At 49.7% G+C, this 26435-nt stretch overlaps 1 protein-coding gene and 1 pseudogene across 1 annotated transcript in view; one reads left to right on the top strand and one right to left on the bottom strand.

Annotated features, from left to right (window-relative positions):
- The first annotated feature begins 226 nt into the window (after positions 1-226).
- LOC149345307 (uncharacterized) overlaps positions 227-26435 on the top strand; it is a 203210-nt gene continuing 177001 nt past the window's right edge. The window contains exon 1 of the mRNA XM_089546571.1: positions 227-398. Within this exon, the coding sequence (XP_089402697.1) occupies positions 338-398 (61 nt within the window). The 5' untranslated portion in view covers positions 227-337. The remainder of the gene's footprint in view (positions 399-26435) is intronic.
- LOC149345308 (uncharacterized) lies at positions 22058-23205 on the bottom strand (annotated as a pseudogene).

Raw genomic sequence — 26435 nt, forward strand, 5'->3', positions numbered from 1 at the left:
CCACGTGTATGCATCCTAGACGACACTTCAATCAGCGTTCGCCAACAGTGCCCACTGCTTTCTTTCTGAGTAGCTCAGCAGTCTCTCTTTAAAAGGCTCGCGTTATCCTACATCGCTTCGCTCAAATCTGCCTCCACGAGATGGCGCCAGAAGTACTGGCCACTGTCCACATGCGAGCTTTTGGCCTTGACATCCCCGCAGCATTCAGTTACCGTCTGTAGTCCGTACTGCGCGGGCCAGATCTCGCTCCTCTCCTCCTGTTATCCCAAATAGCCTCTCCTCGCTTGAAATACGTGCACAAAGACTGAACGGAGAAAGTATAACGGGACTACGAGGCATGGAATTACGGGAAGTAAGTGTGGCTGTGACTGCGCTTGCGCTTTTCGCCGTTTGCCGAGGTGAGTGCTGCTACAGCCTGTTAACAAAGAATGCGCAGACTTTTTGTAGCTTTGTGGGGCTGTAGGAAAGTAGCATACTAGGCTGTCTTTAACATGTCATCCCAGGTGCTTGTAGAGCTGGCGTACAGTTGGTTTTCATCTGCTGATCACCACGCTGTATAGAATGCAGGCAGGAAAAAGAAAACAATATTACCCTGCACCGCAATTAGCAGTAGCGCATTCGAGGCGCTAGTTCGTGCGAAGCTTTTTTTTCTGCTCGCAAGTTGCAGGCACAATGAATACTGAATGAAATAATTTTTGAACAGACTACAGCAGGTATAGCAGTCTGGAAAACTTGCCTCAAAAATCCGGCGCAGGAAAGAAAAACTTTCCGGTACGCTTTATTATACTTACGAGACGATAGCGCGTTAGCGTTAGGTCTCTTTGCTTTTAACTGTTTGTCTTATACTCCTTGTCTTCATATTTGCTTATGTTGTATACTTAGAGGTAATGTTTTTAAAATATAATTATTATTATTTTGTTATTTTTATTATTCTTAATTACTTTTAATAAATCATAAATTTTTATTCCACAAGAGGGCAAATACGGGCTGGTTGGTGCATGTTTTACGAATTGCCGTTCCTCTCGTGGCCGCCGCCTTCCGGCCTCCCCCACATCTCCCGTGGAGATAGAAAGGGGGTTTTCCTCTCTCCACTTTGGCACCTGCCCGCTGGCAGGTAGCAAGCGGAAGCCGCCGAAGCCCGGAGAACTTGTTCTCCGCGGTTGGTCGTCCGATGCTATCGCAGTAATAACCAGAACAAGATGAACGCACGCTCGTCCCAAGAGTCCTGCCGATAACGGACTCGATGTTGTCCTTATGCGCAGGTCATTACATCCTATATTTTTGGCGGCTTCATTTACTTCGCGTGACAGCTCACCATAGAACGTCTATTTCTAACCCGATTCGTGATCTAAGCCATGATTCCTACTTGCTATTTTTTATGTTGCTTGTTTCAAATTCAGAACAGCGCACTCTACAGAGTGCAAGTGCAAAGGATTTCACGTATTTTTTACTTCTAAAGCAAAGCTCACTATGCAATGCTCCCATTTAGCCCTTCGCATCTGGCCACGCATGCAGTTAAGGCGCACGGTGTGCTCCTCGTTCTGGCAAGGATGTGTAAAGGCTGAATGTGGTGATAATAGGAGAGGAAGGAAAACTGGGGATGACCATGAAACGGTCAATCGCAACGTTTGAGGATGGACGAAGATGGGCCACAAAATTTAACATGCAGTAGGGAATTCGGTACATGGATGTCCGCCATTCGATTCCCATATCACAAGCGGTAAAATGTATTCGAAAAGGCTCAAAGAGATCATGGACTTATGATGACGTTCGCAATAATTCAGAGAGAGATATGCTTGGTGCTGAAGCAAAGCCGGTGGAAAGGCGAAGAGTGTCAAATGTTGGTGGGGCGTGGATATTGAAGATGCATTATCAAGCCGCCAAACAGCTTCTATGAACACAAAAGCAAAGCAAGGAATTAGACCCCTGCGTCTAATCCGAAAGAAATCAGGCCAGTACAGAAAACAAAAGAACGGTGCCCAAAATAGGCTCCAGGAGAAGATTAAGGTTACAAATAATATGTGCATGGCGGATTTCAAAGATACTATAAGCACACACCCACCCGGAAAGTTCTGCAACCATCTGCATACACTTGAGACAAATTCTGAAGAAACGCGTCAGAGCAGGTTCTCCCAGGTTTCTTTATTATCTATATGATGTACTCTCCCGGGCGAAGGGGGGCATTCCTAAATTATATGGTCCAGAGACCCTTTCAACCCGCAGCTTAGCCGAATGGCGACTGTGACGTCAGCGTATGTTTATAGGCCACGTGAGGCATAAAAAAAACGGCAGTACAATTGCTGTTTCTACTTTCGTTGGCATTCCATCTCTTCAAGCAGGATTGCGTTAGCGTTTACTGAATTAAAACGACGAAACAGCCATCACATCGCAGTTTTTTCATGCCTCACGTGAGCTGTAAGCACACGTCGTCACAGCCATCGTTTGGCTAATGGAACAGAAAGAGTATAAGCAAAAAAAAACGAATATAAATTATTTGGCAGTTGCAGGAGAATACCGCGTGACAATTCATATATTACAGTGCCTTAAGCATCACTGCAAAGAAGAAGACACGCACCGAAAAGTTAGGTGTCTATGTTTTTTCAATCACGGAAGCCAACAGTCACCGTAAGCAAGGAGAATAGGGCACGTTATTCTTTTTATATGTATAATTTGTATCCATCAATCACATATTCATAGGGTAATTTTGCAAATATGACTTGTAGTTAATTGATAATTTTTATACAATTGTCCTATTGTTGTCCCATTGATGAACACCACAAATTGTATACAGTATATGCTTTTTACAACCCCCCTGTCACTTCCTCTTTATTCTCTGCTCTGGGCAAATTCCTTCACTCTCTTTCTTCTACCTCCCATCTCCTCTTTGGTGGTGACTTTAATGCCCCTCACACACTCTGGGGCTACCCACAAACCCTCAAACCCGGCCGCCTCCTCCATTGTCTGGCCCAGGAACGCCACCTCACCCTTCTTAATACTCCTGGCTCTCCTACAAGAGCGGGCACTGCCTCACAACGCCTTACGACACCCGACCTCACTTTCTCTCGGGGTTCACTTTCCTTTCACTGGCAGGTGACAGCCGAAACTCTTCTAAGTGACCACTTTCTCATCCATATCACCACCTCTCTCTCCCACATCCCTCGCAGTCATCCGATTATTCACACTGACTGGCATGCTTTTCGCACTAATCTCGCCTCCGACTCCTTTCAATCCTACGACGACTGGACGTCGCGCATCTCTGCAGCGCTCACGTCCAGTAGCCGCCGCGTTCGCTCTCGTTACCCAATCCAAGACCCAGATCCTCACCTTCTCCGTTTATGGCGTCGCCGTAAACGTCTTCAACGCTCCTTTCGCTCCCAACCACACAATGCCCAACTTTCCTCCCGGATCACTGCTTTGCGGGCCGAGATCGTCGCCCACTGCGCCTCCCTCGAGCACTCTCGTTGGAGTGCTCTTTGTGATGGCCTTGATTCTGCATTGCACTCGCGATCCGCATGGTCTCTCTTTAAATCCGTCCTTGGCACTAAGCCTGCCCTTGCTCCCACTCTAGCTAAAGCCCTATCTCAAGGGACTCCCTCCGAAGTTTTTGATCAACTCGCCTCTCTCTACCTCCCGCCCCCTCTGGCACCCTCCTACCCGGTGTACTCGGGTGGACCTAACCCCGATCTGGACCAATGCTTCACTCTCCGGGAGCTCGAATCTGCTCTGGCTGCTAATTCTACACGCTCGGCTCCCGGTGAGGATGCCATTACATACACCACACTTCGCAACCTTCCTGACTGCGCCAAAGAATTCCTCCTTCAAACCTACAATGATGCCTGGGAGAGCGGCTGCTTGCCGAGCTCCTGGACATCCTCCCTTATTTCTATGATTCCAAAACCGGGCAAACCTCCCTCTCTCTCTAACCTCCGCCCAATCTCCCTGACGCCGTGCGTTGGTAAGACCCTTGAGCGAATGGCTCTGACTCGCCTCTCTGATTTTCTTGAGGCACGGGAGTTCTTCCCCCATTCTCTCATCGGCTTCCGACGCCACGTCTGTGCACAGGACATGTTTCTGATTCTCAAGCAAACGTTCCTGTCCCCTACACCTACTCAAATTTACGCACTTGTGACCGTCGATGTTCGCAAGGCCTTTGACGGTGTTTGCCACGATCACATCCTTTCTCAACTCGCCTCTTTGGATTGTGGCTCCCGCATGTACTCCTATATCCGCTCATTCCTCTCTAAACGTGTGGCTCGCTTTCGAGTGGATACCCACTTGTCTAACCCACACCACCTCACCGGTGGCACTCCTCAAGGTGCTGTTCTCTCTCCTACCCTTTTCAATCTCGCTATGGCCCCTCTCGCCTCCCAGCTAGCTGAAATTCCCGACCTGCATCATATATTTTACGCCGATGACATCACTCTCTGGTGTTCATCTGGCTCTCCCGGTCACGTACAGGACACCCTGCAACGTGGCCTAGATCTCATCGATTCCTTTCTCACCACCGCTGGCCTCTCTCCTGCTGCTGAGAAATCCGAGCTTCTCCTTCTCAACCATTCCTCCTACCAGCGCTCACACAACCACTTCGTCTCTCTCCACCTTTCTGGCTCTCCCATTCCTGTCGTCACACAGTGCAAAGTTCTTGGCTTCCCTTTGCATGCGGCTAAGAATGTGCAATCCCTTCACCGCGCTGTCACCACCTGCCACTCTGTAACTCACCTCCTGCGGCGCGTGGTCACTCGACGCTCAGGTCTCCACGAGGCTCACGCGTGTCGAGTTGCCCACGCGCTGGCCCTCAACAAGGTCTTGTACTTTGCACCCTACGCTTCCTTCACTCAGACTCAACTTAACGCTCTCGAGACTGCCCTTGTTGGCCTCTACAAGGCAGCTCTCAACCTCCCTATCACTACCTCTACCACTAAGCTCTTTGCCACAGGCCTCTTCCATCCTCTTCGTTCTCTTCTCAGTCTCCATCGTGACTCGCAGCTTGCCCGGCTTTCCCTTACCCGTCAGGGTCAGTGGTTATTGACTCAAGCGGGTATCTCGCCCATTCCAATCTCCCCGTTTACCTCTCCTATTCCCACCCCCGCCCCCAATCTTCGTATCCTTCCCCTCCCGACCAACATGTCCCCCGTCCTGCACGCCGGACGTCGTCATGCGGCCGCACAGCACCATTCCCCTCTCTTTGATACCCAGGGTGTAGCTTACACGGATGCCTCCTTCGTGGCTCCTCGAGGTTCCTGCGGCTACGCCCTGTACCATCCACACCTCCCTGCTCCTGAAACCCACACCAGCGGGCCGTATCTACACCCTCCAGACGCATTGTCCCTCGAGGTCCTCGCCATTGCGCATGCCCTCCAGTCATTTTACCTCCTTCCCTCTCTCCAAGAGTACACAGTATATTCGGACTCACAAGCCGCTATACACCACATACAGAAACGCACCCTGACCCCTTCTCTCCAACAGGAGGTCGAACGAGCGGTCTCCGCACTGCAGCCTTCCATCGTTTTCCTCCGCTGGGTCCCTGGGCATTCAGGGATTGACGGCAATGAGCTGGCCCATCAGCTCGCCCGCGACACACTTTTCCGGGCACCGTTGATCCCCTGGCCCAAGCCCTCGGAGGACGGTGGGAGACTCACCCTTCGCCGCACCATAAAAGAGGTCTACCTTGAGCTCACGCTCGACAAACGCCTTTACCCTCCCCCTCATCCATCACTCACGGTGCCGGAGTCTCGCCTTCTTCGGCACATTCAGATGAATGCACTTATCACCCCGTCCCGCCTCTTCCTCTATCGCTATCGATCGGACCCTTCCTGTCCCAACTGCCCCTGTATCTATGCGGACCTGGCCCATTGCCTCTTCTATTGCCCGGCTGCTCAGCAGTCGGGTTCCTTCCCCCCACCCTCTCTATCCATCACCACCTGGCTCGACTGGCTTGGCGCTGAAGGGGAAGAAGAACAGCGGCTTCTGGTCGCCCAGGCGGTCGAAATGCTCGGCCTGTAAATTATGGTCGATTAAAAGTCTTTACTACTACTACTACTACTACTGTATAAAAACATCTCCTACGCGCCTTAGTTTTGTTGACCGTTGGCTTCCGTTATGTACCTCAAAACGAGCACCTCTGTTCCCTTCCCTTGTCTGCTCAATAGCTAAGAAGCCCTGGATTCTGGGAGTCTTCGTGCCAATGGTAGTATAAGGCGTTTCTCGCACAGCTTCCGCCCTCACCGTTCGATCACAGTCCTACGTGGCACTCGCGGTAATTACAGGGCGTACTACGTCCGCCGCTTTGGACGAGGGCGACTCTGGTGAACACTCTCAAGGTTCACTTACACTACACATAAATACGCCCGAAACCAGAAGATTGGCGAGCTGTCGTCATACCTCGGTTGGTCGAGCACTGGACGCGAAATTTGTAGTTCGTGGGCTCCGATCTCACAGGGGACATGTGGTTTCTTTTAGAGCGCAGCTCCTAGGCGCCCGTTTCTGTGTTTCGCGGCGTCGCCGTCGCCCTTGCCTTTGCCGCCGTCACCGTTGTCCGTTGTAACCAGCAGTGGACACCCTTTAAGCTGCGAAAGAGCGGGAGCTTAGAAAGGAGAAAAAAAATTACCGACGATTACGTTACTTCCTAATGCGAAATTTGAGCGCAGCAAATAAGCTGTTTCACCTTTTCGATAGATTGAGGCAAAGAAATCGAGCAACACATGTATGCGCTATCACAGAATTTTTTTTTTTTTCACACGTATTCGCAATTTCGGCTCGGGCGGTGCACATATACAGATCCGCCGCCACCGATCTGGCTCTCTGATTGCCACCGCACAGGGGTTGCATTGGAGGAGGAGCGAAGAAAGGAATTAAGTTCGAGCCGGCGCTTTGACAACCGGAGACTCGCAGGAAGAGGGGGGAGGGGGGCGGCATGTACACCCAGCGGCAAACGATGGGGGCAGAAGCGCGCGCAGCAAGCGGACAACACGATAAAGGGAGGAGGGAAGAGATAGCAGCGACTGACTGATGCCGCTGACGCCGATAGCGCTGGGGGGATGAAAGGGGGGCGGAGCTGGTTACGAGGCCGGCGCCGACGACGACGCGAAACCCAGGAACGGACGCCAAAGAGCTGCGCTCTAAAAGAGCAAACTCCTCCCCACCTCAGCAACTGGTGCGCCAGTGGGGGGCGCAGGTGTGCATAGCAATTGTGACGTCACACAGCAGCGGTAGAATGAGCGCGCGCGCGTCGGCGGTGGCAGCTGCACCGCCGCTCCTTCGCCAGGCGTCTCGTTGCAGTCGAGTGCGTGAGACGCATGGCTCCGAAGCGGCCCATTGGATTGGATTGGAGTAAACTTTATTTGTGCCTGCAGTTGGACGCTCGCGCGCCCCGACGAGGGCCTACGTCGTCTACGAGGCTGCCGTTACTCGGCGCGGGTCTCCGCTCGCCGTTGCCGGCTCGCTGGATCCCTGCCTTTCGAGCGCCCCGAGGACCTGCTGGACGGCCCATAGCTGTTGGTCATGGTCGTTGCTCTTCGCGGCTGCCTCCAGCCGCGGCGGGATTGTTCCTGATCTTGCTTCCTTTGGATTTTTGATGCAGTCCCACAGGATGTGCGTGTGATCTGCCGGCTCCCTCCGGCAGACTCTACACGTATCGGTCGGGTAGGTCTCGGGGTGCATGCGATGCATCAGTCTCGGGCTCGGTAGCGATCCGGTCTGGAGCTGTCTCAGTAGTACCGCCTCCGCTCGACTCAGCCTCGGGTGCGGGGGTGGGAGAGTCCTGCGAGCCAGGCGGTAGGCCTTCGTGATTTCGCTGTAGTCGGTCATGCGGTCCTTGGCTCCGAACCACGTCGGACGGTCTGTTGCCGGGGCGCGGTTGGTTAGCGCTCGCGCCGCTGCATGTGCCGTCTCATTGTGGTTCGCACTGCGTTCCGACGCGTCGCCCGCGTGCGCCGGAAACCACTTGATTCTTACTCTTCTGTCTTGCAGTTTAGTCGCTCGTAGTACGCGCTCGGCCTCCCTGCAGACTTGGCCTTTGGCGAAGTTTCGCACCGCCTGTCTCGAGTCACTCAGCACCGTGTAGCAGTCTGCGTCGGCAATGGCCAGGGCGATGGCCACCTCCTCCGCTTGTTCCGCTCCGGCGCCTCTCACGCTCGCTGCCGTCTTCGTGGCGCCGGTCGACGCCTCTATGACGACCGCTGCGAAGGCGTTCCGTTGGTATTCGGCCGCGTCCACGTACCGCGCGTGCTCGTCGTTGGCGTGCAGGTCGATGAGAGCCTTGGCCCTCGCCGCTCTTCTTTCCTTGTTATACTCGGGGTTCATGTTCTTGGGTATGGGGTCGATTCTGGTCTGGCGTCGGACCTCTTCGGGGACGGGTAGCTTCGTCTGCGCGTCGTTCGAGTGTCCTATTCCCAGGTCGTCCAGTATCTTCCTCCCGGCTTTGGTCGTGGACAGCCGCTCCAGTTGAGAGGTCCGTTGCGCTTCGGCTATTTCTTCGAGCGTGTTGTGGATCCCGAGTTGTAAGAGGCGGGTCGTGCTCGTGGACTCGAACAGGCCCAGCGCCGCCTTGTACGCTCTCCTGATGATTACATTAATTTTGTTGCGTTCGTGTTGCAGCCATCTATGGTAGGCTGCAACGTACGCGACGTGGCTGATGATGAAGGATTGGACGAGCCTGATTAGGCTCTCCTCTCTCATGCCAGCCTTCCGGGAAGTTACTCTTTTGAGGAGTCGCATAGCGTTGGCCGCTTTTGCCGTGAGACGGGCGATGGTTTCGCCGTTTCTTCCATGCTTTTCGATGACCATGCCTAGGATCCTGATTTTACTGACCTCGGGGATCACGTTGCCGGATTTGGTTACGATTCTGATTTTTTCGCATTCGCGTTGTCTGCTCTTGCATCTGCCATTGTTGGTAGGTGGGAGTATGAGGAGCTCCGATTTGCTCGGCGAACATCTCAAGCCGGTGCCTTCCAGGTGGTCTTCTATCGCGTCGACGGCTGCTTGCATAGCGCCCTCGATGTGGGCGTCACTGCCGCCGGTCACCCACAGTGTGATATCGTCCGCGTAGATGGTGTGCCTGACGTCTTCGATGTCCGCGAGCTTCTCGGCCACTCCGATCATTACCAGGTTGAACAGCATCGGCGAAATGACCGATCCCTGCGGTGTGCCGGTGCTCCCGAGCTTCTTCTCTTGCGTTTGTAGGTCGCCTGCTCGTAGCTGGGCGGTCCTGTCCGTGAGGAAGTCCTTGATGTAGTTGTAGGATCTTTCGCCCATGTTGAGCTTAGAGACTTGGGACAGAATCGCCGAGTGTTTCACGTTATCAAAGGCGCTCTTTAGGTCGAGACCCAGGATTGCCTTGTTGTCGCGGGCGCTGCCGCCATTGTCTATGATTTGGTATTTGAGCTGCAGCATCGCGTCCTGCGTGCTGAGGTGCTGTCTAAAGCCGATCACCGTGGCCGGATACAGCCCCTCTCGTTCCAGGTAGTCTTGCCACCTGTTGAGCAGGACGTGCTCCAGCACCTTGCCCACGCAGGACGTGAGCGAGATGGGCCGAAGGTTGTCCGTGTCCGGTGGCTTCCCCGGCTTGGGTATCAGGATAGTCTTGGCTGTCTTCCACTGCTTTGGTAGCGCGGCCGCTCTCCAGCACTTGTTGAAGTATTTTGCGAGGTTCTCAATCGAGCCGTCGTCGAGGTTCTTGAGCGCCTTGTTCGTGACGAGGTCCGGGCCAGCTGCCGACCGGCTGTTGAGGGCGTGCAGGGCCGCGCGGACCTCCTCGACGTCGATGTCACGATCGAGCTTCGCGTTGGGTAGGCCGCCGTACGGCGCGTGTTGTTCGGTGGGCGTAGTGGGCAGGTATTTGTCATTGATGCGCCTGGTGACTGCATCAGCACCCAGTACCGAGACATCCCGATGTATGAGCTTGGCGAGTCTATCCCTTTGGTGCGACTTGGTCTTCGTTTCGTCGAGCAGGTGCCGCAGCAGGTTCCACGTCTTCCCGCTATGCATCTGCCCGTCTGCCGCGTTGCAGATCTCGTTCCACTGTTGCGTGCATAGAGCGCGGCAGTGCTCCTCGATCGCTCGGTTGACCTCCGCCACCTTCTTTCTGAGTCTGCGGTTGAGCCGTTGGTTCTTCCAGCGACTGAGTATCGACTGCTTGGCTTCGATAAGATGCGCCAGCCGGCTGTCTACTTTATCAATCGCAGCGTCCGTTTCAATTTCTTTGGTCGCGTCGCGTACGCTCTTGGTGATTTCGGCCGTCCACGTCTCTATGTCTTCGATCTCGCCGTCAGCGTCTGTCTTCTGGCTTCTGGCGTCTCGGAAGGCATCCCAGTCTACCCATCTGTGTGTTTTGATGCTGGTGTCGTTGTGTTCCGGTATGCTGATTTCCACGATGGTGTGGTCGCTGCCGAGGTCGGTTCCCGTGTTTCGCCAGGTGATCGCGCCCCGGACGTCGTTCTTGACGAACGTGAGGTCCGGAGTGGTGTCCCGGGACACAGAGTTACCGATTCTCGTCGGGTGCGTCGGGTCCGTGATGAGGGTGAAGTCGAGTTCCATGGCGTCTTGGTACAGGTCGCGGCCCTTTGCTGTGTACTTGTTGTAGCCCCAGGCTGGGTTCATCGCGTTGAAGTCGCCGCAGACGATTAGCGTGTTGCGGCCTGCCGCGGTGCTAGCTCTGTGTAGTATTGTTTTGAATCTCTGTTTTCTCTGCGATGGGTTGCTGTATATGTTGAGCAGAAAAATGCTTCCTTTTCTCTTCTTGCCCGGGATGATTTCGGTGAGTGTGTGCTCGATCTTCATATTGCTTTGCAGCTCGTGCTCAACGAACGTGATTCCTTTCCTGACCAGGGTGCACAGGCCTCTCCCGTCGGGCTGGCCCTTGTGCACTCTGTAGCCGGGCAGGGACGGTGCGTCGGTGAGCGTTTCTTGTAATAGGATCACGTCTGGTTTGCGCGCGGCATGTGCGATGTGCTGTTGGATGACTGCCTTCTTCCTTCCGAGGCCGCGACAGTTCCACTGCCACGCTGTTACGGCTGCTGCTGCTGTTGCGTTGGCAGCCATGGTTGCGTTGGTGTGTACGCGGTTCCCTGGTTGGGTGGGTGTTGCGCGAAGAGGGGCGCAAACGTCGGGTGGCTCACTATCGGCTGTAGGGTCCTTTCGATGTAGGCGAATCTGTTCGTGTTCTCGGCTTGGTAGATCTCCATTGTTTGTTTCATTGCTGTCACTGCTGCGATGTTCGCCGTGATTAATTGTTCGAGTTTGGTGAACGTCGCTTCGAATTTGGCCTCGGGGTTGTCGATTCGATTGTTCTCTGTTTGCTTGCGCGTGGCCTCGACGGCTCGCTTCTTAGGTGCCGGTTCCTCTACGGCTGTCTCCTGGGTGTTCATGGTTGTTTCGTCGGTCGTGCTTGTGCTTGGCGTGAGTCTCTGTGGAGGCTCGTTGTTGCATTGCAGCAACTTACGGATCTCGGCGATCTCTCTCGTGAGGCTGTTGATGGTCGTGCGCAGCGCCGCGTTCTCTTGTCTTAATGTCTCGTTGGCTTCTCGCATCTTGTTTATATCGTCTTTCTTCGTGGCTTCGGTGATTTTATGCGCGTTCCTTATATTGTTCCCTTTAGCTGCTTCAGCCCAGCTGACTCGCTCACGTGATGGTGACCTTTTCCTACTGAGGCTTCTCTTGCAGCTGCTGTCTCTGGAATGTGGTGCGCGGTTCTCAGATGGAGTCCTTGACTTTCCCGCAGCTGGCGGCTTGTCGAGTGGCGGGAAATCGCTCTCCGACAGCAGCTGGCGTTCGGCCTGTCGGCGCTCCCATTGTCGCTTGCGCACTACGTAGGGGATCTTGTATTTCGCCTTGCACGTTCGGTCTCCGGTCGGGTGTTCGTCCCCGCACAGCTTACATTTAGGGGTACAGCGATGGTCTTCTTTGGGGTTGGCGAGTCCGCAGGCCAGGCACGTCTTGATATTGGGGGTCGGGCACACGTCCTTTCGGTGTCCCACTCGGCCGCACTGCTTGCAAACGTCGATCTGTTTCCTGTAGAGGCGGCACGGTATCAGGGTGACTCCGTATCGGACGAAGTTCGGTACCTTGGGTCCCTGGAACACCACGATCGCGGTGGTCGTGCTGCCGATCCTCTTTGCGCCCACTGCTAGCGGGTTTCTCTCGTTGACGATGTTCCTATCTATCTCTTCGGTGCTCGCATCGATGGGGATGCCTCTGATGATGCCCTTTACGGTGTCGTGAGGAGCCGTGCGATATGCGCTGACTTCGTAGGAGTTGTCTTGAATATAGATTTCCTGAATTTTAGCGTACCTAGCCGCGTTGTCTTCGTTCGGTGTACTGACGACCATGATGTTCTGTTGCGTGTTGGGGCAGATGGTGTCCGCGGCGCTTTCCTCGCTCGTGATCTTGGCCGCGGCGAGTATGGCCGCAGCGACGGTGGTGGTGCCGGTCTTGACGATGTCCAGTCCCCCTCTGGGTCTGACGACTATCTTGCTCTCTTCCAGTGGCATGGCTGGCATGCGTGCTGCCTTGATGGCCGAGGCTCTGACGTTCTTGTGGAATTTCGATTTCGGGCTTGTTTGACTCCCGCCGGGTCCGTCAGGCTTGCCGCCGTCGGGGGTCCGCTGGCGCAGCCTCGACATGCGTTCCCCCGCGAGCGTCCATCCGGCGTCGTTGTGGTATTCCTCTGGTGATATCTCTTTGCCTTGAACTTGAACGCACATTTGGTTGTCTACAATCATTGTAGACGTAGCGGACGCCTCCCTCGTCGTAACGGACGCCTCCATCTCGGCCGCCGCCGAGGAGTACGGTTGAACTTGAACGCACATTTGGTTGTCCACGATCATTGTAGACGTAGCGGACGCCTCACTCGTCGTAACGGACGCCTCCATCTCGGCCGCCGCCGAGGAGTGCGGCAGGCGGCGACCGGTGCGACGGTGCTGGGCCTAGCGTCCGCGGGACAAGCTTAGGCCTAGCACACTTTCACACGGCAGCGGTAGAAAAAGTCACAAAATTTGGCAAAGAAAAACGCACCTCTAGGGTCAGCTGGTATCGGTCGATGCCGCTCGCCTTCACGGACACATTGGTGCAAGGAAAACTTTGTTTCGAGGCAATTAGCACTGCGTAATTGGTTAGCAGTGACAGAGCCGATGTGAACACGTCTGCTCCGGCGGCATGGAGCCAGCGTTCCTCCGAAGCGGCCCAGTGATTCCGCGCCAAGCGGTTCGAGGAAGCCGCAGTGGGTTGACCACAAGGCTTTCGCCAAGCACGCTTTAGAATTTCCAAAGCGTCTTCGGCATTTTATCGAGGAAAGGAAATGAGCAGTATCTGATCCCACAGCTGCGAAACCAATAGAGCAGGGGCTTGAAAAGCAGGGGGTAAAATTTGTAAATTGGTTTTTGAGGAAAGGAAATGCTCACTGTCTGTATCCCATATCTCGGTGGACACCTTAAACAGTGGGAGGGCGCATAACTGCCCTCTTGGAACAGTGGACACCTCAGTCGTGCTTTAAGCTACGTGGCGTCGCGGAGTGACATATGTGTGCGCTGCATGCTTTGGCGCTGACAACGTTGTGCCAGAAACGCTGCCACCTGCCAAGGTGGCAGAGTGGGTGGGGACTTTAATGTAGATATAAAAACAAGCGAGAATTTTGTGCGGGAGAATAACCCATTCCTCTCGCTCGTAACGGCTCCCACAGCTGTGAAAGTCTCGCCAAATACTTGCGCAGGCCTCGTCTTTGAGAACCAGGCATTGGTGCAGCAAGTCGAGCATATATCCCTCTATTTCACCGTCCACGAAGCTTCATTCATGACAATCAAGAACTGTTAGTGGAGTGTTTCTTGAAGAAGGAATATGTGTGAAAAATAACAAGGTGTCTGTAATTGTACACACGTCTTGCTCAAATTCTGTCCCTCAATCTATCGAAAAGCTGAAACAGCTGATGAGCTGCGCTGAAATTTCGCATTAGGAGTAGCGTTATCGTCGGGAATTTTTTCTTCTGCTTTCTAATCAATCACCTGTAATTAATTACCTTATTAATCTACCATTGATGAGCGCCACAATTTATGAATAAAAAATAACATCTCCAATTGTCTTTGGGTTCGGTGACTGTTGGCTTCCGTCATGTACGTCACAACGAGCTCCTCATTTCCCTTCCCTTGTCTGCTCTCTACTCCTTTAAAGATTGCCGCCGCGGTGGCTCAGTGGCTATGGTACTCGGCTGCTGACCCAAAAGACGCGGGTTCGATCCCGGCCGCGGCGGCTAGAATTTCTTTGGGGGAGAAATTCTAGAGGCCCGTGTACTGTGCGATGTCAGTGCACGTTAAAGAACCCCAGGTGGTCGAAATTTCCGGAGCCCTTCACTACGGCGTCTCTCATAGCCTTAGTCGCTTTGGGACGTTAAACCCCACAAAACCAACCAAACCTTTAAAGATTCATGAGTTAAATATTTTTCCGGGTAAACATTCCTTATAGCTATAGGCTTGTAGGGAAGCTGAAACATTTTTCGAAAGATTAGAGTTCCCAGTGGCATTTTATACCTTTCTATGCATTCAACACAAATCATCATCATCATTACCAGCAGAAGCTGACTACGCCTACTGCACGGCTAAGACATTTCCCATATCTCTCCAATTAACCGACTCCTGCCAGTTTGCCAGCTGCGGCCACCCTGTTCCCGCAAACTTTATAATCTCATAAACCCCCGCCTAACTTTCTGCTGCCCCCCGCTACGCTGACCTTCTCTTGGATTTGTGATGGAACCACTCCATTACCCTTAACGACCACCGGCTATACCGCCTTCGCATTATATGCCCTGACCAATCCCATCTCTTCCTCCCACCAAACCCATCTCTTCCTCGTGAAGAGATGGGTTAATCGCATCGTGACCGGGATGCGATTAAGCCGCTTTGTTCCCTGACCCACTCTGCCGTCTTTCTGTCTCCTAACGTTACAGCTGTCATTTTCCTTTCCAAAGCTGCGCTTGGCTCCTGTCCCGAGAGACACGGGTTCGATCCCGGCTGCGGCGGCCGAATTTGGATGGAGACAAAATTCCAGAGGCCCGTACTGTGCGATGTTAGTGCGCTTTAAAGAACCCCAGTTGCTCGAAATTTCCAGAGCCCTTCACTACGGTGGCCCTCATAGCCTGAGTCGCTTTGGGACATTAAACCGTAATAAACCAACCTTTCCATAGTTCGCGGCGGTGTAGTTAATTTGTACCCTTTCCATTACCCTCTACGTTTCTACCTGATGGGTGAGTGTCCGTAAAACACTACTGTTATATACTTTTCTCTTGAGGCATACTGGTCAACTGCCGTTAATGATCTGAAAGAACCTGCCAAAAGGGGTCCGCCCCATCTTATTATTCTGGTGGTTTCACTCGCGTTATCTAGGTCTGCGGTCACTACCTGTCTTAAGTAAACGTATTCCCTTACTAGTTCCAGCATCTGGTTACCAATTGTAAACTGCTGATGATGACATTCTATAAGCAAAACAATTAACCCTTGGCCCTCAGTCCCCAGCGGCTGCGGGCCAACTGACCAAGGCGGCGGTTAAGGCTGTGACGCAACGGAGGACGCTACGAATCTCTGGCACCCGAGAGGCCGCCAGTGAAGACTGGACCTGGCAAAGTTTACCGCCAGAACCTTACCCGTGTGCTGTGCGATGTCAGTGCACGTTAAAGAACCCCAGGTGGTCGAAATTTCCGGAGCCCTCCACTACGGCGTCTCTCATAGCCTTAGTCGCTTTGGGACGTTAAACCCCATAAACCAAACCAAACCTTATCCTGTGAGGCTAGCTTAGCAGGTAGATTAGCGGGTATTGAATGGAATGTCATAGGGATTAGTGAGGCTTGGAGCATAGATGAGGCTTATAGGGTACTAAGGGGCGGGCGTGTACTGTGCAATCGTTGATTATTTGACAGACAAGAACAGGTGTGCAATTTCTCGTAAATCAGGGTATAGCTGGCAACATAAAGGAATCCGTTGGTGTTAACAAAAGGGTGGCAGCTATCGTAATTATGCACAATAGGAGGTAAAGCTGAATTTGGTGCAGGAACAGCAGCGGGGAATTAATGTGGAATTCGCAGAGAAAAATAAATTACGGACCATGAATACCTTCTTCTGGAAGCGAAATAACAGGAAGCTAACCTGGAAGAGCCAATGGTGAGACTAAAAATGAAATAGACATCATACTATGCTCTCACCCCTGGTTTCAGGCAGGACGAGGGGGCCTCGGAAAGATGCTTTGTAGTAACCACAGAATAGTAAGGTCAAGAATCAGCTATTAGCTGAAGAGGAAGTGGAAGAAATTAGTGAGATGGGAGCCCAACAATGAGTTAGCGGTAAGAGAGAAAGTACAAGATTTGAGGATATCGCTGCAGAACCGTTATTAGGCGCTAACTGAGGGAGACGATCTTAGTAGTCAAACAATGCACGATAATCCCACAGCTATTATTACGGAATAAGCAGTAGAAGTAGGAGGTAGGATGGTTCCACAGGATGCTCGCAAGCTATCTCAGGAAACGTAAAATATTATTATGAAGCGCCAAACCTTGAAAGCGTCTAGCTCTATGGACAGAACGGAACTGGCAGAGCTATCGAAGTTAATAAGCGCAAGGTAGCCGACAGAAGGAATATGTTTCACCAGGGTGGAAATTTGGGCAAGTCGGTATTGATCCATAACATAAGAGTAGCGCAAAACCAGGACGACGGACACAAGGGGAGAGAACACACACCAACAACACAGGCGCTAACTTCCGACTGACGAAGAAAACCAAACCCAACCAAGTGAACGAAACCTGAGCAAAAGTAGCGCATGCGCTGACCTAAGATAAAAAATAGAAAAAAAAGGTGCGATAAAATGCGATAAAAAATGTGAGATCACGGATGTTTTGAACCCAAGAAGGCCAGCTCTCGTTTAGAAAAGGAAATGGACGGAGTACTAACGCAGTTTTCTTGTAAGGCAGCAATCTGTGCAGCTTCCACAATTTCGCGAGTTAGCTTATCTCTACTCTTAGCAACGACTGAGCATTTGTCCAAAAAAGGCACGCACTTGCAATCTTTGCAGTGCAAAGCTAGATTGCTACCGGTATAAGTCTTCATGTCATTATTGTGCTCTCGAAGCCTATCGTTCAGGCACCTACCGGATTGCCCAATATACTGCTTGCCACAGGAGAGCGGAATGTTGTACACAATGCCCTCAGTACATTTAACAAATCTTTTCCTGTGGCGGATGGTACACTGCTGCTTTTGGGAGCTATGTGCGGAGGGCACGGACCTTTTGCATAACACACTAAGCTTTTGTGGAGCTGAAAACACCACGCGAACGTTTGCCTTTTTCCCTATTTTCTTGAGATTGTGCGCGAGACAATGGACGTAAGGAATGACAGCCACCTTGCCTCTCGTTTCTTCTTCTGTAGTGTTAGGTTCTTTCCGGAGCTTCTTTTTCAGGAGGTTTTCGGCGACTGAACCCACGAAATCTTTAGGGTACCCTGCTTCGAGGAACCTCGCGAGTTGTTCATGAAAGCTAGATGCGGATTGATGGGGGCATGACTTTTCAAAGGCGTTTTCCATGCAGAGGTTAATAATGCCTCGTTTCACGAGTTTAGAATGAGCTGATGTGTAAGGTAGAAGCGGTTTGTTGGCGCGAGGTGAATAGCACCAGCAAACGTGGTTGTCCATGAATTTAAGCCGAATATCGAGAAACCTTATCTCTGAGTCAGTAGGCATTTCGCTAGTCAATAGTAGCGGGTGAAAACACCCTTGTACAATGGTCAAAATGTCTCAAATAACGGCCTCGAGGCTCGAAGGTGTGCAGTTAACAAGGAAGAGAAAATCATCAACAAATCTGAAGATTCTAACCACACAAGAATTAGCAAGTCGGTCTTGGAGGATCCTGTCAAGGTGTGCAAGGTATAGGTTACTAAGTGCAGGGGCCAGGCAGGGCCCAATGCATATTCCCTGCTTTTGAATGAACGGAAGGTCTTGAAAATTTATGAAGGTGGAGCGCAGATAAAACAACAGCAATTCTAAAAAACTATCAACAGACAACCCTGATTCATTTTGAAATGACACCGCACCGTAATGAAGGATCGATTCTTCAACTATGCTAAGTAGGTTATCATGAGGCAAGGAGTAACACAAATCTTTTACGTCAATGGAGAAGCCGAGAAGGCTCTTGTCGGACAACAATTTCACAGCATTAACAACTTGTTCTGAATTTCTTACAAGATACGGGTCACTGACAGGCAAAATATTAAGTTTTTCTTGGAGAAACAGAGCTATTGACTTCTGCCAAGTGTCTTGTTCAGAAATTATTACCCTAAGGGGAGCATCAACCTTGTGATTCTTTGCGCTGAAAAACACTTCTAAGAAGAGACGCTTGCTATTTTCAATGCTCTTTGCCACTTTTGCAAGATTGAGCTTGTCACATAGCTTCATGGGTTGTGCCTTAAGCTTGGGAAGCGAGACCTTCTTACGAGCCTCAAAAACCTCTGTCACAGCACGGTGGGCTTTCTCATTGAATGTACCATGCAATGTATCATGCATGAATGTATCATGCATGTATTTTATCGCACCTTTTTTTCGATTTTTTATCTTAGGTCAGCGCATGCGCTACTTTTGCTCAGGTTCCGTTCACTTGGTTGGGTTTGGTTTTCTTCGTCAGTCGGAAGTTAGCGCCTGTGTTGTTGGTGTGTGTTCTCTCCCCTTGTGTCCGTCGTCCTGGTTTTGCGGTACTCTTATGTTATGTGACAGAAGGAAGTTTAATGTGGCGAAAATCGAGCATGCTCTAAATGAACGGAGGTAACCAAGCGCAATGAAGAGGAAAACGTAAAAACGAGACGTATGCGCTAAGGGACAAAGAGAGCAGTGCCATTAGCAATGTGGATACGGAAATTACAGCAGCCGAAAAGTTCTACTTAAGTCTATACTGTAGCCAATGTTTATTTATTTATTTATTATTCTTACACAGTACCTACAGCGCCCTCACTGGGGCATTATTGTAGGGGGGAAACATCATAAATAAGAACAAACATCTAGCACACAATAAATTAGGCAAATGATGCGGTCTACAGAGAAAATACAGAAAACCATTGTAGAAAGGCAAACCTACCCTAAACACACACACACACACACACACACACACAAAAGATACGTTTTAAAATACAGCACTGCTTAAAGAATAAAGCTTTAGGAATAATCAACTTTGTAAAAATTTCAAAAAAAGCAACATGATACACTCGGACAAGAATTATTGCACTTATATTGACAGGTGGCTTTGCAAATCGGCCAGAAACGATGTAGGAGGAGCGGTAGCGACCCGAGAAGGGAGACAGTTCCAGTCATGCACTGTTCGTGGGAAAAAACTATATTTGAATACGTTTATACGGCTATTGTACTCGCGCACCTTGAGTGGGTGGTCAGTGCGGGCGGAAATGTAGCTGGGTTAATTAATGTATTTCTCTTTTGGAATTCCAGTTTTATTATTAAGCACATTATAAAAGAAAGCGAGTCTCAAATATTTGCGCCTGTTTTCAAGTAACGGCCATCCCAACTTCTCGCGCAATCCAGAAGAACTTTTTTGGAAATTGTAATCGGCAGACACAAACCTAGCAGCCCGTTTCTGGACGCGCTTCATCTCCTCAATATCCAGTTTTGTATGCGGGTCCCAAACCGCGCAAGCATACTCAAGTATCGGACGTACTGTAGACATGTATAATGTCTCCTTCAGCGTAAGGGGAGCGTCCTTAAAGTTACGTCTGAGAAAGTTTAATGTGCGGCTGGCTTTAGCAGATATGTAATTTACGTGTGTATTCCATGATAGGTCAGTAGAAAAAAAGACTCCCAAGTACTTATAAGTTGAAACTGTGGATAATTCAGTGCTACCAAGCAAATAGTCTGTTTAGAAGAATTGTTTCTTGTTTGTAAACCGTACCAGATTACATTTGGAGATATTTAGCGCCATATTCCAGTTGCTGCACCAAGAGAATACAGAGTTGAGGTTATGCTGTAGTGACATTGCATCTGCTTCAGAAGAAATGTTGCGGTAGATACAACAGTCATCAGCATAAAGTCTGATTATACCTGAAATGTTACGAGTGAGGTCATTTATAAAAATGAGAAAAAGAAGAGGGCCCAAAACCGACCCCTGCGGAACACCTGAAGTTACACCCACACCTTCCGAGCTGACACCGTCGATAACCACGCACTGTTTCCTTTCCGCAAGATACGCTTCAATCCAGGATAAGAGTGAGGTAGGAATATTTAATTCTGAAAGCTTCTGTAGCAATAGGTCGTGAGCAACTAAATCGAACGCTTTTCGAAAATCTAAAAATATACAATCTACCTGACCGGCAGAGTTTAAGGAAACAGAAATGTCATGTGTGAATTCCACGAGCTGTGTTTCACATGAGAAGCCGGACCTAAATCCATGTTGTGTCGAACAGAAAAAACTATTGTTTTGTAGATGGCTAATTAACTGAGTATAAATGACATGTTCCAGTGTTTTGCACGACGCGCTCGTCAGCGATATGGGCCTATAGTTACATGTTTTAGTTTTGTCACCACTCTTATGAATCGGAACGACATTGGCACTTCTCCAGTCAAGGGGTAAAGAATTCTCTAACGATTTCTGAAATAATAGATACGGGGCAACCGAAGCCGCACAATTTTTCAAAACGTAATTGGAAATGTTGTCAGGCCCTGGTGCTGATGTAACTTTAATTTTCTGTAATAAAAGCATGATCCCCCGTTCAGAAATTTCTACGTCATTCATTCTGGTCAGGGTGCTAAAAGACTGAAAGTCAGTATGTATATTAATGCGATCGGAAAACACCGATTGGAAATAAAGATTGAAACTTCACGCTTTACCTTTTGAATCCTTTCCAAAATCAGTTTCGTCTAGTATATCAGGCGCAGAGACCCTGCTGTTTCTCTTATTTTTAACATATTTCCAGACTGCCTTCGGGTTTGTCTTTAGTTGTTGGCCTAGTGTGCTGAAGTATGCCCTTTTTGCTTTACGGATTTCTTTCGATAAGTTCTTAGTTTGCTTTTTCATCTCGGAGTACAAAGTTAGTGCGAGCGTATCACAATATCTGCCAAACAGCCGTTTCCGCCGGTTGATCATGGCCCGCAACTGTCTATTCATCCAATGCATATCGTCACGACGCTTGGCTGAAATCAAGCGGGATGGGATGAAAGTGTGCGTCAGTGACAAAATTTTAGTTTTAAACAAGTTCCAGGAGGAATCAATATCCAGGGATGGCCGATGTGAAAGAAACTCAGGAAAAAATGCGTCGAGTTCCCGTGATAGCGAAGCATAATCCCCTTTTTCATAAAAATACACTTTGCGTGGTTGGGTGTAGTGGGTCTTCATAGCATTACAGGATACTTTTGCTAAAACTACATCGTGGTCGCTTATGCCTGGCAGCGTTATGACAGACGAGACTAGGCTAGGGTCATTGCAGAAAAACAAGTCTAATACATTAGCACTGGTAAGGCCGAGTCTGGTAGGGGTTTTAACAAGCTGGAATAATGAGTGAGCACCAATTACTTCACGAAAACCGGTATACAAGAGCGATGCAGTGCGAATTACTGGTTTAAAAGAAGACCATTCTACGCTGGGCATATTAAAATCACCGGCAAGGATAATATGTGTTGCGTCTAAGGCTAATAATGTGTTCCTAAGTTCAAAAAATGGCTGTGCGCAGGTTGAACCGGGCGTCCTGTAAAAAGAGCCAATTGCGAAAGATCTACCATCGCCCAGCTGTACCTTGCATCAGACAGCTTCACAGGAATCGTGTTCTAGGTTAACAGACACGCTTCTCAAACTGCTATGAACGAGGATGAACACACCACCACCGCGTACATTGCGATCGTTCCTGTACGTGGTATAGGATGGAGGAAATATTTCACCATCGCTTATGTTGCTGTCCAGCCATGACTCGGTTCCAATCACCACATGTGCGTTTGTCATTTGTAAGAGTGAGGAGAATTGGTCAGTTTTGTTTTTTAGACTGCGACAATTAACAACAATACAGAGAAGTCAATTTTTAATAGCAGTTTGTGGGCGAGCTAAAAGCCTCGGTGATGGCTATTGGTTTACGCAAGTGATATCGTCTGTTTCAATGTTGTACATATAGGTTTTGTTGTCCAGGTTTAGCTTATTAAACCGCAGTTTCAACTTTCCGCCGCGTGCCTTAGCAAACTGCATGAGCTTTTTTCTTTGTTGCCATACTTTGGCTGAATAGTCCTCGCTTATCGCCCAGTCAGTATCTTTTAGTTTGGCAGCATTTGAAAGAACACGATTCTTCTCTTTAAAGGACAAGAATTTAACGATCAGGGGTCTGTGCTTGTCAGGCGCATATCTTCCTAGTCTGTGCGTTCTTTCAATAGCAGCGGCGTCAACGGAAAGCTTTAACTTTTCAGCGCAAAAAGAGATAATTTTAGTCTCAGACTGTTCCCACGATTCGGTTTCTTTGTCATGGATGCCGTAGAATATTAAGTTATTTCTTCGTGATTGGTTCTCCAGGTCATCGTGCGATGACTGGAGGGCCGTGCACGCAACAGCAAGTTTCTGGGAACTTTGAGATAATCTTTCTACTTCAGGCTTTAGCGGGAGCACCAGTGACACATTATCTTCAACGCTCTTGACTTTTTCTGCGAGTTTTGTTAGTTTTTCTTCGAGATTCTTTTGCTCAAGCCGAATGGAACGTAGTTCGTCCAATATTTCGGTCTGTTGCTGTTGTATCACAGGTATTGTCATGATAGTATCGAATATCTGCTTTTCCTGCTCAGCCGACAGAGGCCCAGGGTTTTGCTCTACGTCTCCCGCAAGCAAAAGCTTTCTTTTAAACAAACCTATGTATCCTGAACAGCTCGCGGACACATCGTACAGAAAGCGTAAAAACATGCACACAGCAAAGTTGGGATCTGGCGTCGACTTCCTAAATGGTTTGCCATTAACAGAAAGGTAAGACTAACAAACCTGAAGAAGAACAGGATGTAAGCGTCTGGCTGCCATGTCGGCGCCAGATCCCGGTGTGGCTGGGTACAACAGCCGCTTATGTAGGTCATGCTTGTGCTGAAGGTTCCAGGGTTGCCAGTCGATGAAGCGTTCGAGCGCCGGTAGCGCTGTGAGGTCCAACGGCAAAGCGTCACTCAAAAAAGCCAGGTCAGCAGGACAGACTTGCTCGGTAGAAGCGGCTCCGTTCATTGGAAGGCACGTCGTCATCGCGGCAGGATCGAAAATAGCCATCATTTGCAGCATTTAAAGAAGAACAGGATGTAAGCGTCTGGCTGCCATGTCGGCGCCAGATCCCCATTAACAGAACGTTAATGGGAGAGGCAGTACTGTACAGCACTGCGACAACACATCGGTAACTGAAGAAGAAGCAAAGCCTTAGGAGCAATGAAAAGGGGGAATCAGCTGGTGAGGATCAGGTAACACCAGATCTCTTGAAGGACGGAGGGGAGACAGTGTGAGTCAAACTAGCTACCCTGTATACGCACTGCTTTATGACCTCGAGCGTACCAGAAATTTCGAAGAATGCTAACATTATGTCAATTCGTAAGAAAGGAGACGTGAAGGACTTGAGAAAGTACACAGCGATCAGCTTACTGTATGTTGCCTACAATGTAAATTACTAAGGTATTCGCAAATAAAATCAACACTACCTTGGACTTCAGTCATTCAGGCCGGCTTTTGTAAAAGATACTCTACAATAGACCGTATTCACACTATCAGTCAGGTGATAGAGAAATGCGCAGAATACAACCAACCACTACATATAGCGTTAATTGATTACGAGAAGGCATTTGACTGATTTTATTGTACTGATTTTACTGTACTGATTTTATTGTATTTGTATTACTATGTGCATTTTAAAGAAACTTGAAACTTGACTCAGTGGAAACCTCAACAGTCATGTAAGCATTGCAGAATCGTGGTGTAGGAGAGTCTTATGTGAAAATACTGGACGTTATCTATAACCACTGCACAGCTGCGACAGTCCTTCGCAGCGTCAGCAAGAAAATTTCAATAAGGAAGGGTGTCAGGAAGGGAGACAAGATCTCGCCTATGCTATTCACTGCCTGTTTACAGGACGTGTTCCGAGGCCTGGATTGGGAGCAGCGGGGGATAATAGTTCATGGATAATATCTTAGTAATATGGGATCTGCTGATGACATTGCCTTGCTAAGACACTCAGGAGATGAGATGCAAAGCATGGTCAGTGAGTTAGGCAGAGCAGAATAGTAGGTCTTAAATTTATTATGCAGAAAGCCGAAGTAACGTTCGAGAGTCAGGTAAGGGAACAGCAGTTCACGAATGGTAGCAAGGTAATGGAACTGCTAAGGGAATGCGTTTATTTAGGGCAGTTAGTGGCCGCTGAACCGGATCATGAGAGGGAAATAACTAGAAGAATAAGATTGGAATGGAGCGCATATGGCAGGTTTTCTCGATGATAAGTGGGGGTTTGCCAATATCCCCCAAGAGAAAATTATACAACAGCTGTATATTACCGGTGCGCACCTATGGGGCACACGCGTGGAGTCTAACAAAAAGGGTTCAACTTAAGTGGAGGAAAACGCAGCGTTCTATGAGAAGAATAATGATAGGTGTAATGTTATGAGACCGGAAGCGGGTGGTGTGGTTGAGGGAACAAACGCGGGTTCATGACTTCCTAGTCGAAATCAAGAAATAGCCTTGGACAGTGCATGCAAGATTAAGGCAAGATAACCGCTGGTGCTTAAGGGTAACGGAGTGGATTCCAAGATGAGGCAAGCGTAGCAGAGGGCGGCAAAAAGTTAGATGTGGGGGGGGGGGGGGGGGGATGAGATCAAGAAGTATGCGGGGCTACGGTGGCTGCAGGTGGCAAAGAACGGGGTTAATTGGAGAGACATGGGAGAGGCATTTGCCCTGCAGTGGGTACGTGATCGTCCTGAGGATGGTGACACGGTGCCTTGCTAAAGAGGATTAACCGGTTCTTTGGCAAAGGTGTGAAAATAAATGTGCCAACTCAGCAGAAAGGAATCCGTGGTGTGGGAAAGTGAAAAGAGCGAACGTTGGCTTGAAAGAATGTGTGTTAACACAGAGGGAGTTGCGAGGAATGATATGGTTGTGGTTGTGGTGACCTGGAAGAACGAGGAGAACACAATTGAGCAGTAAGGCCGAAAGACATAACTGGAAAGAAAAGAAAGAGAAAGACAGGGTCGCAGAGGAAGAGCGAAAGGAGGGGTGGAGGATGTTCTAAAGCAAAGCTACCGAATGGTGGTAGCAGGTGTCGAGAGCGTAGATAAGAATAAACGATAACAAAATAAGAGAAACAAAAAGAAGGGAGAAGAGGACGTTCAGGGAGAGGGGTTAGGGTCAAAGAAACGATAAAGAGGCGATGATGAGTGCGGAAAATACCCATGTAATGATTAATTTCTTGGTTTTTTCTTGCTCTGACAACGTGCAAGACCTTTTTAAGCAATTGCGTCAGTGCTGGAATGCAGGGGGAAAATTCTAAGTTTCTTTTGGCGATGTTAGTGTATTCTGGTTGTAAGGTTAAGAAATGATATTGTGACGAAGAAAATGGGTTTATTTACAGTATGAACGGGGATATGGGAGCAAACAGCGAAACGGTGAACGGCCAGCGTCGAGCCAGTCCCAGTCTCGAGTACGCGCCCCTTCGTCGTCCTCTTCTCTTCCGCTGCGCCCTTCGTCTTCTTCAAATGCTCCGCAGCGCGGCCCGGCGTAAGTTGCGTAGCAACCCGGCATAAGTTCCGTAACAATATATTCGAAATACCTCTCTGTATTTCCATTCCTTGAAAGTTGTCAGCGTGATTGGAGAATTAATATATGTTAATCGAATGTGTGACCACGTTGACTAAATATTTCCGGCACTACTTTTTGGATGTTGTTTTCTGTGTCATAGCGTGCCCATTCATTCTAAAGTCATTGATTTTCTCGTTTTTCCGATACATTTTTTCTCGCAAGAGGAGAATTGGAGCATGCAGGTAACCTTCGATGACGTGGATTTGAAGCTAGTCTTTTTATCGAGCATGAACTAGCTCGGCTTGCTTGTATCAGCAGCGCCCATTTGTAAATGATTGTAGGTCTTGCTACTAGGCCTACAGCATGATCTTATTGCCTGTGGAGGATTCTTATCCAGCTAGCGCGTAACAGGATACATCTCTCAGGTGTGTATTGCGTGAGCATTGTCGCCCTTGGTGCGTCTGGATGTATTTACCGGAGAGGGCCGTTGCAACTTAATATGGGGTGGCATCTCCCATGCATTGTTTGTGTTACGAAGTCCATTCGAGCAGTTGCACGGGTCCGCTCACTGTTAATTTTTGATCTCTTTTATGCAGATCGCCTTGTTTTAGACTGGCTGCTGACTGGAAAGCACTGTTTATTTATTTCGTAATAATGTCAACCCTGCAATGAGGGTCGTTACAGGGACCGAACAAAACAAATAC

The sequence above is a fragment of the Amblyomma mixtum genome, chromosome 5 (genome assembly GCF_055824585.1).
Source record: "Amblyomma mixtum isolate Tamu chromosome 5, ASM5582458v1, whole genome shotgun sequence".
Lineage (NCBI taxonomy): Eukaryota > Metazoa > Arthropoda > Arachnida > Ixodida > Ixodidae > Amblyomma > Amblyomma mixtum.